Source organism: Channa argus, chromosome 10 (genome assembly GCF_033026475.1).
Source record: "Channa argus isolate prfri chromosome 10, Channa argus male v1.0, whole genome shotgun sequence".
Lineage (NCBI taxonomy): Eukaryota > Metazoa > Chordata > Actinopteri > Anabantiformes > Channidae > Channa > Channa argus.
In genome coordinates, this window is record NC_090206.1 from 13,510,338 (window position 1) to 13,524,366 (window position 14,029).

The following is a 14,029-nucleotide window of genomic DNA, read 5'->3' on the forward strand; positions in this document are numbered from 1 at the left end:
ATGTTTCTATACTTTTCTTTCTTTCTACCACGATTAACACAGTATCCGCCGTGACCCATTATTCTGTTCCAGAAGAAATGGAAGAAGGTTCGGTTGTAGCCAATTTAGCCACTGATCTGGGATTAGATGTGAAGACACTTAAAATAAGAAAAATGCGCATTGATGTTGTAGGCAACAAAAAATATCTTGACATCAACAAAGACACGGGTGAGCTGTTTATCTTGGAAAGAATCGATCGAGAGTTCTTATGTCCCTTAAAAACAGCTACATCGTGCTTTCTTAAATTAGACGCCACGATAGAAAAACCGATAAGAATGTTTAATATTGAAGTAGAAATCACGGATATTAATGATAACGCGCCACATTTTCGACGAGGAACGATGCATTTAGACATTTCTGAATCGAGCCCCGTCGGAGAGAGATTCTCATTAAACAATGCTGCAGATCCAGATGTTGGAACGAATTCTGTGAAAAATTACCATTTGAGTTCAAGTGAACACTTCTCAATAGAAATTCAAACTGGGAGAGATGGGTCAAAGTTTGCTGATTTAATCTTGAAAAAATCTCTAGACAGGGAGCAGCAGGCTGTTCACGATCTAATTCTGACTGCTGTGGATGGTGGAGTCCCTACACGCACAGGTACAGCCAGTATCATTGTTCGCGTGCTTGATGTGAACGACAACGCCCCTCAATTTAATAAAGAGAAATATGCGGTAGATGTGATGGAAAACTCCCCGATTGGCAGTCTAGTTATTACACTTAATGCCACTGATTTGGATGAAGGGTCCAATTCTGAAATACTTTATTCATATAGTTTGTACACGTCAGAGAGAACGCAAAAAATGTTCATCTTAAATCCAGAAAATGGTGAAATCAGAGTGAAAGAGATGATAAACTATGAAGATTTTAAACTTTATGAAATGGAAGTTATTGCCAGAGATAAGGGACCTAACTCCTTATCCGGACAGTGCAAGCTGACAATACAGGTGACAGATATGAATGATAATCACCCAGAAGCATCCATCAAGTCATTTCAGAGTCCAATTAAAGAAAATGCGCCAATAGACACAGTGATCGCGGTAGTTAGTGTCAGTGATAAAGACTCCGGAGACAATGGAGTGGTTGATCTTCATATTCCTGATAACATGCCCTTCAAACTGAGAGAATCCTCTGATAACTATTATGAACTAGTTGTGTCAGAGCCGTTAGACCGTGAAAAGGTTGCAGAATATGACATCACGTTCACGGTGACAGACAGAGGTTCTCCTCCTTTATCTGATAATGAAACTATGACGTTAGAGCTGCTGGATGTTAATGACAATGTTCCACAGTTCCCTCGGTCTTTTTATACCATACGTGTGATAGAGAATAACGCACCTGGGGACTTGCTCAGTTCACTCACTGCATTTGACCCTGACCTCCATGAAAACCAATACCTGGTTTACTTCATCCTAGAGAAGGAGATAGCCAACACCTCCATGTCCATGCTGTTCTCCATCAATCCAGAGAACGGTAATCTTTACGCACTGAAAACGTTTGATTATGAAATCGAGAAGGACTTTCTGTTCCACATCGAGGCCAGAGACTCTGGTTCTCCTCCACTCAGCAGTAACGTGACCGTCCACATCATTATTGTGGACCAGAACGACAACGCTCCGGTCATTGTGTCTCCGTGGCGCGCGCACGGCTCGGTGGTGGAGGAAAAGATCCCCAGATCTACCGATAAAGGCTCCCTGGTTGCCAAGGTGATAGCTCTAGACACCGACTCGGTGCACAACTCTCGGATTACCTACCAGTTTCTACAGGTGCCTGACGCCACCTTGTTCAGTCTGGACCAATACAACGGAGAGATCCGGACTATGAGGATGTTCAGCTACAGAGATCAGCGCCACCACAGACTGGTTGTTGTTGCCAAGGACAACGGGGACCCTGCTCTCTCTGCTACGGTCACCATCAAGCTGTCCACGGTGGAGACTGCTGTGAAGGCCTACTCGGACATGACTGATGTGCCTTTAGAGTATGACATCTTCTCAGACCTGAACCTGTATTTGGTGATCGGTCTGGGCTCCGTGTCGTTTCTGCTGCTCATCACCATATTGGTCACTATAGTGCTCAAGTGTCAGAAACCCAAATCCAGCAAAGCGGCTCCTCCCTGCAGGAACAGTGTGATCAGTGAGAGGAACTCCACCATCGCTGATTCCACTCTGGTGTCCAACGATGCCTACTGGTACAGTCTGTTTCTAGCAGAGACCAGGAAAGGAAAGCTGGTGGTTAGACAGCCTCTGCCAAAGGGCTCCAGGTACATCGTGTCCAGTATACCGAGAGGAACCGGACTAACAGAGACTAGTGACTCTGCAGCTTCCACTTTACAGGTATGGGGGAAATGTCAAACATGTGTTCCACACAAATGTACTTTGTGAATGTCCATTAAGCCCGCAGTCACACATGATCGGCTGCGGTGATAGCCTTCATGGGATGTTAGTGCTAGACAAGTTGTACTCGCCTACTATTTCCCATTATTACGCATCAAGTGCGAATAATCGGTTATAATGTACCATAATGCAGAAAAAAAAACAATGTTCCTTACCTTTTTGGTAGCCAAATTTGAGTAACAATACTGCTAAAATTTAAACATAAAGATTAAATAATTGTTGAATTATTGTATTCCATTTATTTTTGTTTATAAATGTTCATCTTCTTCTAATCAAATTTGCGTATTAGAGGTTAAGAGACATTTGGCCATGGTGCAGAAAACACGTCAATTACAGTAAATACAAAGTAAAGATAAATTGAAATAATTGATCAGAAAGATGTGCACATCCACCACACTCAAAAAAATAAAATGAACATGATTTTATCATAGCATCTTTAATGCATCTAATCAAACCAAGTAAACACAGCCCGTCTTGAACATGTTAATTGAACACTACATATAGCTGTTGATAAGAAATAATTTTATCATGTTCATCCAATCTATTATCATTTTGTTGCATTTAAATGTTTGTTTTTGGTTAGGCTAGTAAATGTATTTCTAATTCGCTCTACATCAGTAACCTTGTCCATTCACCTAAAATCCCTTTTGTTCAATGAACTAACAAGCCTGTTTCGTTGTCTCAGTCAGATTTAATTTAGTCAAATTACACAAAAATACAAAGATAAAAACAAAAACAGTTTTACAATCATTGACTAACATACATGAACAATGGCTTGTTTCCCTTAGGAGCATGTCATACATTTGTTGTACTGTGTGTTGTCATAGGCCACAAATTAGGATCACAGCTACTATTTTAGTAAAGTTAATTGCAAATGAGTATTTGTATTCTAATTTCATAACTGTAGTGGCTTTAAGAAACCAATTATGTATCTTGCAAAATGTTGAATTTGGTCATTTAGATCTTAAAACAAAAACATGTTTTTTTTAACAAGCCATTTACCAACAATACAGAAACAAACATCAAATTTGTGTTTCAAGGCTTCAAACTTCAACAAACCTTTTCAGTAACATCTGAGCTAAAAACATGCCCATCATAAAAGTAAACTCAGAATTGAGTGCAAGAGTATTTTAACATTTCAAATATTTTACACAATATAACCAAGAGACACATGAGCAATAAAAAAAAAAAATCCCCCCAAAAATCCCAATTACTCTTAGGTGCCAAATAATCAGTCTAAAGATACAAGAAGAATGCCTTAAAAAACAAAAAGTATAGCCACTTTAGGTAACTTTAAAACTAAAATATATTAGTGTTTGAGCACCACTAACCTTAAAGTATTTAAAATAATCGCCCTGTGGTGTTGTATTCTGTCAATTTCATTGTGGCAATGCCATAACTAGAACTTCAAGTTCACTCTTGAAGGTCAAAGATGCGTAACTCCAAAAGTGCATTTGTTTGACTTGAGTCTTGTACAATGTCATTTACTCAAGAAGCTTGTTTTTGAAAAACTGAACCTTGGATGACAACCTTTGTCCATCAAGATTGAGAAAGATCTTCTGTAGGACTTTAAAAGTGCATTTGAGCTCTGCTGGGTAGCTTAGGTCCAAACAGTAAATGAGTCCAAATAACAGCACAAGCCAGTGCAATGTTCCCCAAACCAGTGAGTACTTCCATACCTTCAATGAGGACACCAATGTCATGTGGGTTATCGTCAGGCAGCGCACCATCCTTCAGTATGACATACACTCCCATCACTGTTTGCTCCATGTTACTATCTGCCTCAAGGTCTGTGTCCTGTGGGATTAAATACAAGAGGGGTCATTAAAAAAAATGAAATTCCATCTAAGCACATAAGATAAAGTGTAGCAAGACAGACTCAAAGATTTAATGAAACATGCATTCCAAATAATTAAAATTGAGGCTTAAATAAAACTTCACTCACACAAACCTCCAGCTATGGCCTAAATAGTAAATGCATATAGAAATATCATTTTGACAGTGATATTGCTTACAAATGAAAATATAACCTTGTAAAGATGGTATTTAAAACAGAGCTCTATAGGTTTGTATAAGTTTACCCAATGTAGTTGGTAGGGAGTACACATGCACCAGTTAGTAATCTCTCACATGATAAAATCTAGCTTCCTACTATCTCTGGAGGGCTTTCAAGAACCAATACAATCAAATAGCAATAATATAAATATGAAAAGAAAAAACTAAACAGCAGAAGTACAGGGTATGTGGGTATTTTTTGCGTAACTCACCACTTATTCCTTCACTAGTTTTTTATGGTCTTCATTCAGGTAGGCGCATAAAGACCTAAGGATGCAAGGTCTTATAGTATGTACATTGTCATCCTGTGAGATCAGAAAATAAAATAAGAAAATGTATAAGAGAGAATGAAAAGGCAACAGTACTTGGGAAAAAACAAAAAGCATAACACAAACCTTAGAAATGGCAAGCATGACCTGTCCGATTCTTCTTCCAGCTATACCACCTTTACACCTAAAGAATCGTGGAATGTATTGGTCAAGCCCGGCGAAAAATGTCGAGAGTAGGGGGACAGTGGAAATCCTCATGAACTCCTTATCAATCTGTAAAAAATAACAATACACGTTAACTGTGTATACGAAAGAATGGAAAGAATTAGCATAGAAGATGCGTTCCTTGCTTGTTTTAGAACTTGATTTTCTGTTCTTCTAAATGTTTGTGGTTGAGCACATTATGAGACACATTAAAGTAAATGTAATACAGGATATGTACCTCCTTTGCAGTAAAGAGAGCTGGCCAGCTGCTCTTCAAGTCTGCAATCACGGGTTGTCCTTGAAGAACTATTTGTCTTCTGTATGAGAAAGTCTTCTCCATTTTCTAAAAATAAATTATAATAATAAAAAAAATAAAAATAAAATAAAATAATTAAAAAACAAACAAAAAAATTTTTTAAAAGTTTTGAAAATATTTGTCCTGAATGAGCAGCCAGCAAATACACAATTTACTGTCTCATTGTTTTTCAAATGGTTTGCAATGTGAAGGAAAAAGTCTCTCTCCGTGGAAATGTCTGTGCGTTCACATAACATGCATCGAAAAGTAAATTATCTTGAAGCTTTCTGTGAAAAATGTTTTGGATGAGATCTATAAACATGTGTTTTAACTGCAACCCATGTCTTAAATGTACATGGACAATTCAAATATATACTAAGATAATGATGGCTGCTTTCACTATATTGGCAGAGTCTGTAGTTTTTCAGGAATTTATACCTTCAATTCGGCTTTGTAGCACAATGCCTGCACTGCCACATAGACGTCACTGAAAGAAAGGGAAAAGGAAAAAAAATTTATTCAAGAATTTTTGTTATAAAACTTTCATGCTATATTGTATCATGAAATTTGACTTACCATGTATGAAGTGCTCACAAAGAGCATGGGAAAGGATTTAGATTACGATGCAAATCTGATAAAGAAGATGAAAGTTTTTTGTAATCTTTAGTACTAAAAAAAAAAAAAAAAAAAAAACACAGAGCTTCTAACCACCATAGGTAATTCCATATTGCACCTAACATTACATTAAAGTCAATTATTGAGACAGAGTGCATGCAACTAAAGTCGTGGCTGCATCTCAGCTTTCCAATTCTTTCACTTTTCAAATTGTGATTGTTTTAAAGTGTTATATGGCATCGTGCCACAAATTTTAAGTAGGTTTGTTTAGCGTATAACTGTTCGATATACATGCACGGACGTACACAACCGAACTAAGAGCCTCCATGCTCTCCCATGCTGTCCGGCCACTTCTACAAAATATGTAAAGAGTAGCGAGGCAATTCGAAAAGTTCTTACTGCTTGTTTCGTTTTTCGCCACATTTAAAGTTATTAGTATGCTCAGCAGAAATAAATTTAAGATACCGACAGTTTAGGAACACAAAAATAACTAGTATGGCAGAGATTAAAGTTAACGTTCGGAATGTGGCAATAGACTGTAACATGTGCGTAACGCTAAAGGTAGCATTAAACAAGTCAATATTGCTAATAAATACTACAAATGTGTCCAATAACTACTTTTAACTAATCAACAATCCCACAATACTAAATACGAACAGTTATTTATTGTGTAATTACCAACAAGTTCAAGGATGCCTGAAGATTCAAATCACCCTCTTTAACACTCCGACTTCCGGGTGCTGCGTTTATGTATTTCCGGAGGTTGTAGACATGCGCACTAGCGACTCGTTGTTTTAAAACGCTTCATGCTCATTAGATCAACAAGTGTTGATCTCATTCATGTGAAATTTCTTTCATTTATTTGCAACAAACATTATTCCATCATTACAGCTCAACAAACATATTATCCTCTTATTTGTCAAACATGATTACAGTTTGCACTTCAAACACTTCACTTTTTGACTTTTTTGAGTGCACACACTAGTTCTGAGCATACTCGACCCTGTTTTTACGCAGAGACATCCGTGCGTAAAAGTCGCAGAGCAAGCAGAAAATGTAGTTTTTTTTTTTAAAACTCGTTTCACTTGTTACAAAATGCAACAAAAAGGTTGTTATAGAAATGTAAATAGACAATTAACACACTGAAAATAACTGGTCATGTCAAAATCCAGGTCCCACCAAAATAAGTAACGCTTAATATATATTAAATGAAAAAAGAAAATCAAAATTATACTTATTTCCGATTTATAAGAAGGCTATTAAAGACCACTGTTTAAAATAAAATTATTATACTGTTTTGAAAAGTTGCTTCGAGACATTTACACTTATTTTTGTCGCTGTTCTCCAAGAAAAAACACTTCCTGATGATGAAGTCATCAGTCTCGCGATAGATCATTTGACAACTTTAGGTAGTTGTGGCATAGAATCCACATTATTGTAAATGTTAGGAAGAGGGAAACGTTTTGCTTAAAGACCCTCCTTTCTTTCCACTTCCCATTAAGCAAGACTAGGGGTTTCGACGTTTCAGTACAGTTTTAGGCTTTACGAAATCTTCAAGATGGGGCATGAATACCGACAGTTATTCGGGAGAGGGTACGTTTCCATATTCTTTTACCTTCATGCCGTCATGACCACGGTATCCACCGTTACGCATTATTCCGTCTCAGAAGAAATGGAGGAAGGGTCTGTTGTTGCTAATTTAGCCATTGATCTGGGATTAGATGTGAAGACTCTTAATGTTAGAAAGATGCGCCTTGATGTTTTAGGCAACAAAAAATATCTTGAAATCAACAAAGACACGGGAGAATTGTTTATTTTGGAAAGAATCGATCGAGAGTTTTTGTGCCCCTTGAAAACAACTACATCGTGCTTTCTTAAATTAGACGCCACGATAGAAAACCCGATAAGAATGTTTAATATTGAAGTAGAAATCACGGATATTAATGATAACGCTCCACATTTTCGACGAGGAACGATGCATTTAGACATTTCTGAATTGAGCCCCGGCGGAGAGAGATTCTCATTAAATAATGCTGCAGATCCAGATGTTGGAACGAATTCTGTGAAAAATTACCATTTGAGTTCAAGTGAACATTTTGAACTCGAAATTCAAACTGGGAGAGATGGGTCAAAGTTTGCTGATTTAATCTTGAAAAAATCTCTAGACAGAGAGCAGCAGGCTGTTCATAATCTAATTCTGACTGCTGTGGATGGTGGAGTCCCTGCACGCACAGGTACAGCCAGTATCATTGTTCGCGTGCTTGATGTGAACGACAACGCCCCTCAATTTAATAAAGAGAAATATACGGTAGATGTGATGGAAAACTCCCCGATTGGCAGTCTAGTTATTACACTTAATGCCACTGATTTGGACGAAGGGTCCAATTCTGAAATACTTTATTCATATAGTTTGTACACGTCAGAGAGAACGCAAAAAATGTTCCTCTTAAATCCAGAAAATGGTGAAATCAGAGTGAAAGAGATGATAAACTATGAAGATTTTAAACTTTATGAAATGGAAGTTATTGCCAGAGATAAGGGACCTAACTTCTTATCCGGACAGTGCAAGCTGACAATACAGGTGACAGATATGAATGACAATCACCCAGAAGCATCCATCAAGTCATTTCAGAGTCCAATTAAAGAAAATGTGCCAATAGACACAGTGATCGCGGTAGTTAGTGTCAGTGATAAAGACTCCGGAGACAATGGAGTGGTTGATCTTTATATTCCTGATAACTTGCCCTTCAAACTGAGAGAATCCTCTGATAACTATTATGAACTAGTTGTGTCAGAGCCGTTAGACCGTGAGAAGGTTGCAGAATATGACATCACGTTCACGGTGACAGACAGAGGTTCTCCTCCTTTAGCTGATAATGAAACTATGACGTTAGAGCTGCTGGATGTTAATGACAATGTTCCACAGTTCCCTCGGTCTTTTTATACGATACGTGTGATAGAGAATAACGCACCTGGGGACTTGCTCAGTTCACTCACTGCGTTTGACCCTGACCTCCATGAAAACCAATATCTGGTTTACTTCATCCTAGAGAAGGAGATAGCCAACACCTCCATGTCCATGCTGTTCTCCATCAATCCAGAGAACGGTAATCTTTACGCACTGAAAACGTTTGACTATGAGATCGAGAAGGACTTTCTGTTCCACATCGAGGCCAGAGACTCTGGTTCTCCTCCACTCAGCAGTAACGTGACCGTCCACATCATTATTGTGGACCAGAACGACAACGCTCCGGTCATTGTGTCTCCGTGGCGCGCGCACGGCTCGGTGGTGGAGGAAAAGATCCCCAGATCCACCGATAAAGACTCCCTGGTTGCCAAGGTGATAGCTCTAGACACCGACTCGGTGCACAACTCTCGGATTACCTACCAGTTTCTACAGGTGTCTGACGCCACCTTGTTCAGTCTGGACCAATACAACGGAGAGATCCGGACTATGAGGATGTTCAGCTACAGAGATCAGCGTCACCACAGACTGGTTGTTGTTGCCAAGGACAACGGGGACCCTGCTCTCTCTGCTACGGTCACCATCAAGCTGTCCACGGTGGAGACTGCTGTTAAGGCCTACTCTGACATGACTGAGGGGCCTCTAGAGTATGACATCTTCTCAGACCTGAACCTGTATTTGGTGATCGGTCTGGGCTCCGTGTCGTTTCTGCTGCTCATCACCATATTGGTCACTATAGTGCTCAAGTGTCAGAAACCCAAATCCAGCAAAGCGGCTCCTCCCTGCAGGAACAGTGTGATCAGTGAGAGGAACTCCACCATCGCTGATTCCACTCTGGTGTCCAACGATGCCTACTGGTACAGTCTGTTTCTAGCAGAGACCAGGAAAGGAAAGCTGGTGGTTAGACAGCCTCTGCCAAAGGGCTCCAGGTACATCGTGTCAAGTATACCGAGAGGTACTGGACTGACAGAGACTAGTGACTCTGCAGCTTCCACTTTACAGGTAGAAATGACACATACTTTGCTGTGGTTTTAAAAAAAAACTCAACGAAAATATTCAACGAGGGTTGAATTCAGGTTTTTTAAGAAGTATAATATAAATGTACTTTGTGCTATATAAAAGTGATACTTGTTGCAGTTCAAATAGTAGGAAAGTTAAATGAGCATATTTAATTGTTAAAACCGGTTTGCAAATCAAAAAAATATCTTAAAAGCATAAAATGTACAATCCATGCAGATTGGTGATGTCTGTGTTTGTTTTGTACTTTGATAAGAGATACTTCTGTGTATGATCTGATTGTACATTGATTCATGGTTAAAAATCCCTGATCGTGTCAAAACATCCATCAGAAAACTAATGAAAGAGAAACATACATTTCCACTTTTAATACAAAGAATAGAATTACCAGTCAAAAAAACAAAAACAAACTAATATTCAATAGTGAAAGGATTGTCCTACCAATATTTTTTTTACTTAAAAATTGCATATAATACTTAGGTCAAACAATGAAGTACAGCTTGTAGTATAGCATAGTATTATGCAAATAATAATTTAACCTAAAAAAATAAAATGATATATAATTTATCTCTACTATTAACAGTGTCGGGAGTTTCATGATACATGATCTTTGGAATGTGTATGGTGGAGCTTGTGTGCCAGTGCACAGTGTGAATGGCTGGAGTCCGTGTGTGTATATGTTGTATAAATTTAGGCAATTCTGTGTCTGTGTGTACAGATGTGAAATGCAAGGCAGTTTGAAATGGTATCGTTTCTGGCCCGAATGTCTGTAGTTTTTTTTATGTAAGCCTACCTATCTAATTACTTGTCTGTCTATACTTCACTGTTTAGTATATATATTTGTCTGACGGTAAGTATGCTCCCTGCAGAACGAATCGTCGTTTAGCTAAAAGTTAAAATGTGTTAAACTGTACATTATGTTTTATATAGGGCCCAACAATCATGGTTAATCTGTGGTATTTTTCAACGATAACATTTCATTCATACTGCCTCAACACCAGCTCATTTGTGCTTGCAATGACCTGACCATTGAATTGCTTGTTTTGTTTTTCTTCCCACTCTAAAGTACCCTAAATGAGGGAAGTCCACTCTGCAGTTGGAGGTATGCAGGAGTCCTACACCCCCGCCCCAGATGCCCTTTTATGAATTATATTACAGAACATAATGTTTTGGATTTGTGTTTGTTTGTTTTCAGTGGATAATTTTTGTCTTAATTTCTCTCAGATAAGATTTTTTTCAATTGCAAAGGGTCACAGTTGACCGAACACGCTGTTTGCCAAATCTTGTGTGTTAGCCTCTTCATGACCACATTTTGGTTACTGTAACGCATATTACATTCTCATCCTTAAAACCAACAAAAATGCATATATGCAGTCTAACTAACACACTGATTATTTATGTTTATATTAATCATAGAATTTGATACAGCCTAAAATAGATAACTGCATGTTTAAATGGCCCTAAAGGACAAAGCGCTAAGGTGATAAAATTAAAAACAGTACTGATGATATAATGAGTGTAACAATGAATGTGATTTGAAACATGGTGATCCAGATAAAGCAGTAATAAAACAATATTCCTCTCCTAGTCATGGCTTTTGGTAAAGAAGGTCAGAGCCAACTATTGTCAGTCCCTCAGCAATGCACCTGTTTCCAAAATTACAGAGTATTAAGTATTCAGAAAACAAAAAAACAAACAAACAAACAAACAAAAAAAAAAATACGTGCTGCTCTGCCATGAATCCTACTTTTATGAGGTTGTAATTTATCAGTTTTAAAGTTGAAACTATCAGAAAGGTGGTTATTCAACTATTTGTTTATTATTGAGGTCACAGATTGTAGTGAAGTTGTACTGAAGTGCATTATAAGAAGAGGTGGTTCTAATGTTTTGGCCCCCTCTTTAATTTTAAATAGTGAGATCAGATGGCCAGGCTGATAACTTATAACTTTGTAAAAGTAGCATCTGTGGCAGAACAGCTGTATAGGATCACATTAGATTGTACAGGTGCACAAACTGTTGTGGCTGATGTCTTTAACTGAATCACTATGTTCTCAAAAGGCTGCTGAGCATGTGAAGATTAATCTGTGTTCATCTCCTTTTGACCCATTACTAGCAGCTGAGACTATATCCTACTATTTATTGTGTATAAGTGGGCTATAGACTTAAAATATTATTACAGTGTTACAGACATCACAGAAAGACACTTTAGAATTCCTGTGTGCTGTAATGTGAATGTGACCTAATTCTTTGTGCAGGAGAGGCACAAAGCGAAACCAGTCACCCAGTTACCTAGCAACCACCCTCTTTCACCTATTTGTGGGAGCATGGTTTTCATTGATAGAATAGGCACCTAACCAGTACATGTTCAAGGATCTGCCCAAACCCTTCACCCACTCTGTCTTCTGCCTGAAGCCCTTGTCTGAGTGACAGACGTCGGCTGCATGAGATATGTCAGTTTGACCAGGCACAAGGTTGTCAGTCCTCTGCTTCTTTTTAAGACTTATGTAATTCTCTTGTTTCATTTGCAGGCATCCACAACCAGCAGTAGCAGTTCGACATGAGGGCGAACCTCCAGCTGCATACTGGATTAATGCTGACATGAAAGCTACACAGTACAAAGGAGAAAACGAAACCACCCACATATCTATCTTTCTTAGTCTTGTCCCGCTTTCTGACTATATTGCCAAGCTGAAACCCAAAATTGACTAATGTGACCAAGAAAGGACACTCCCATCCCCTGACCCCCTCTCTTTCATTAAGCACATGAAAAGCCAATCAGCAATGTCTCACTGTCCATTTAATATGCATGATAAGATTGCATGGCTTCAACCACATTCCAGGATGTTCATACAAAAACATTTACAAAACGAGACTAGGATAAAACGTCACGAGTGGATATTTAGTCCCAAAACGGACTATTAAAGTGAACACAGGAATGTTGAAATGCCTTCAAAAGACTGTTTTGAACTTAAATCGTCTCTGAAAAAAGTAACATGTTAATACTACATTTTTACCCTTTGTGCTTTGTCTTGCTCTATAACAGCCTCAATGTATTATATAGAAGTTAGCAGAGAAGTGAAACAGCACAATTAAATATATGTCAGAAAAGCACCAACTTGCAAATTGTAAGAGCAACACTGAAAGGAATCAGTATTTTATACTGGTGGTAGCATTTAGTAGGCTATTGTTATGTATTTGACCTTGTGATTTTTATGTGAGCTAAGTTCAGCAGTACATCAAATAAGGTTGGGGCCTTTAGCCATCATGTGTCAGCCTTTAAGTTTTTTCTGCATGGTGAGATTATCATATTGAGCAATCCTTTTTTATCCTTAGGCCTTACTGTTGTGTCTTTTTTAAATATGGTGCGGGTTTGGTGCACTGCATATGGTGCAGTTTAATGGCACAACATAAGAAATAAAACAATCTCCATAAAGGATTAGGAGATCTGGAATCTCATTTTGGTTTCTAGGCAAGAGTAAATGGGTGGCAGAATTAGGACATTTTCTTTATCATATAGTTAACTGTATTTTGAGCTTAACTTTTTGTGCTTCTGTGTTATGACCAGCACATGTACCATTTCACTCAATGAAAGCTGTGCTCATGTGTATGACTGACTACTTTAAGCATCTTCATCTGCAACATAATGAGGGTTACACTTATGGCTGACCTATACAGGATATATCATATTTCTGTATCCATACATATGCCCTTTTGTATTAGTGTCAGTGCTGAACTATTTAATGTAAACACCAACAAAAAACAAAAAACTAACAGTGGCACTTCTGTGCCATATTATTTATGGGCCAACTAGTTCGGAAAACAGTAAAATGATCAAACACATGTAGTCAAACTCTTTAGCACAGCTCACATTGCATTACTGGTGTAAAGTTGTTAAGTGTTACAGACAAGCATATAAGTGCATAAGTAAGTGCTTTTGTACAATGGTACTTTTGTGGTGCAATATGTAGTAACTTGTGTAATGTGAGTCTATTGTATGCAATGGTCTGATGATGTATTAAATGCAGAAACAAAGTTAAACAACAAATTACATGATGCAATGATTTTAGTCATGTCCTCTGGGACAGCTGCACTATTCTGTTAATATCTTAATGGTCATGGTCCAGGTCAAAGTCGAGTTACTTTTGTGTTGGTAATATTCATAAGCTAAAGGCCTTCC

General features: G+C 38.1%; 1 protein-coding gene and 1 long non-coding RNA gene across 17 annotated transcripts in view; one reads left to right on the forward strand and one right to left on the reverse strand.

Moving 5' to 3' along the window:
- LOC137133857 (protocadherin alpha-C2-like) overlaps positions 1-13,897 on the forward strand; it is a 39,242-nt gene extending 25,345 nt beyond the window's left edge. For 7 of the 16 annotated variants that reach the window (XR_010915299.1, XR_010915300.1, XR_010915298.1 and 4 more), the window contains 2 exons: positions 10,919-10,954; positions 12,381-13,897. Coding sequence is in view for 7 of the 16 variants with exons in the window: in XM_067517895.1 (XP_067373996.1) it covers positions 10,919-10,930 (12 nt within the window). In the remaining 9 variants the exon portion in view is untranslated. The other 9 variants (XR_010915296.1, XR_010915295.1, XM_067517898.1 and 6 more) reach the window with 5 other exon arrangements.
- On the reverse strand, positions 3,164-6,643 carry LOC137133858 (uncharacterized). The gene is made up of 7 exons (XR_010915302.1): positions 6,549-6,643; positions 5,832-5,886; positions 5,694-5,742; positions 5,199-5,303; positions 4,883-5,029; positions 4,700-4,792; positions 3,164-4,229 (listed from the first exon to the last, which is right to left on the reverse strand). It is a non-coding gene; the product is annotated as an uncharacterized lncRNA (long non-coding RNA).
- Positions 13,898-14,029: the final 132 nt, after the last annotated feature.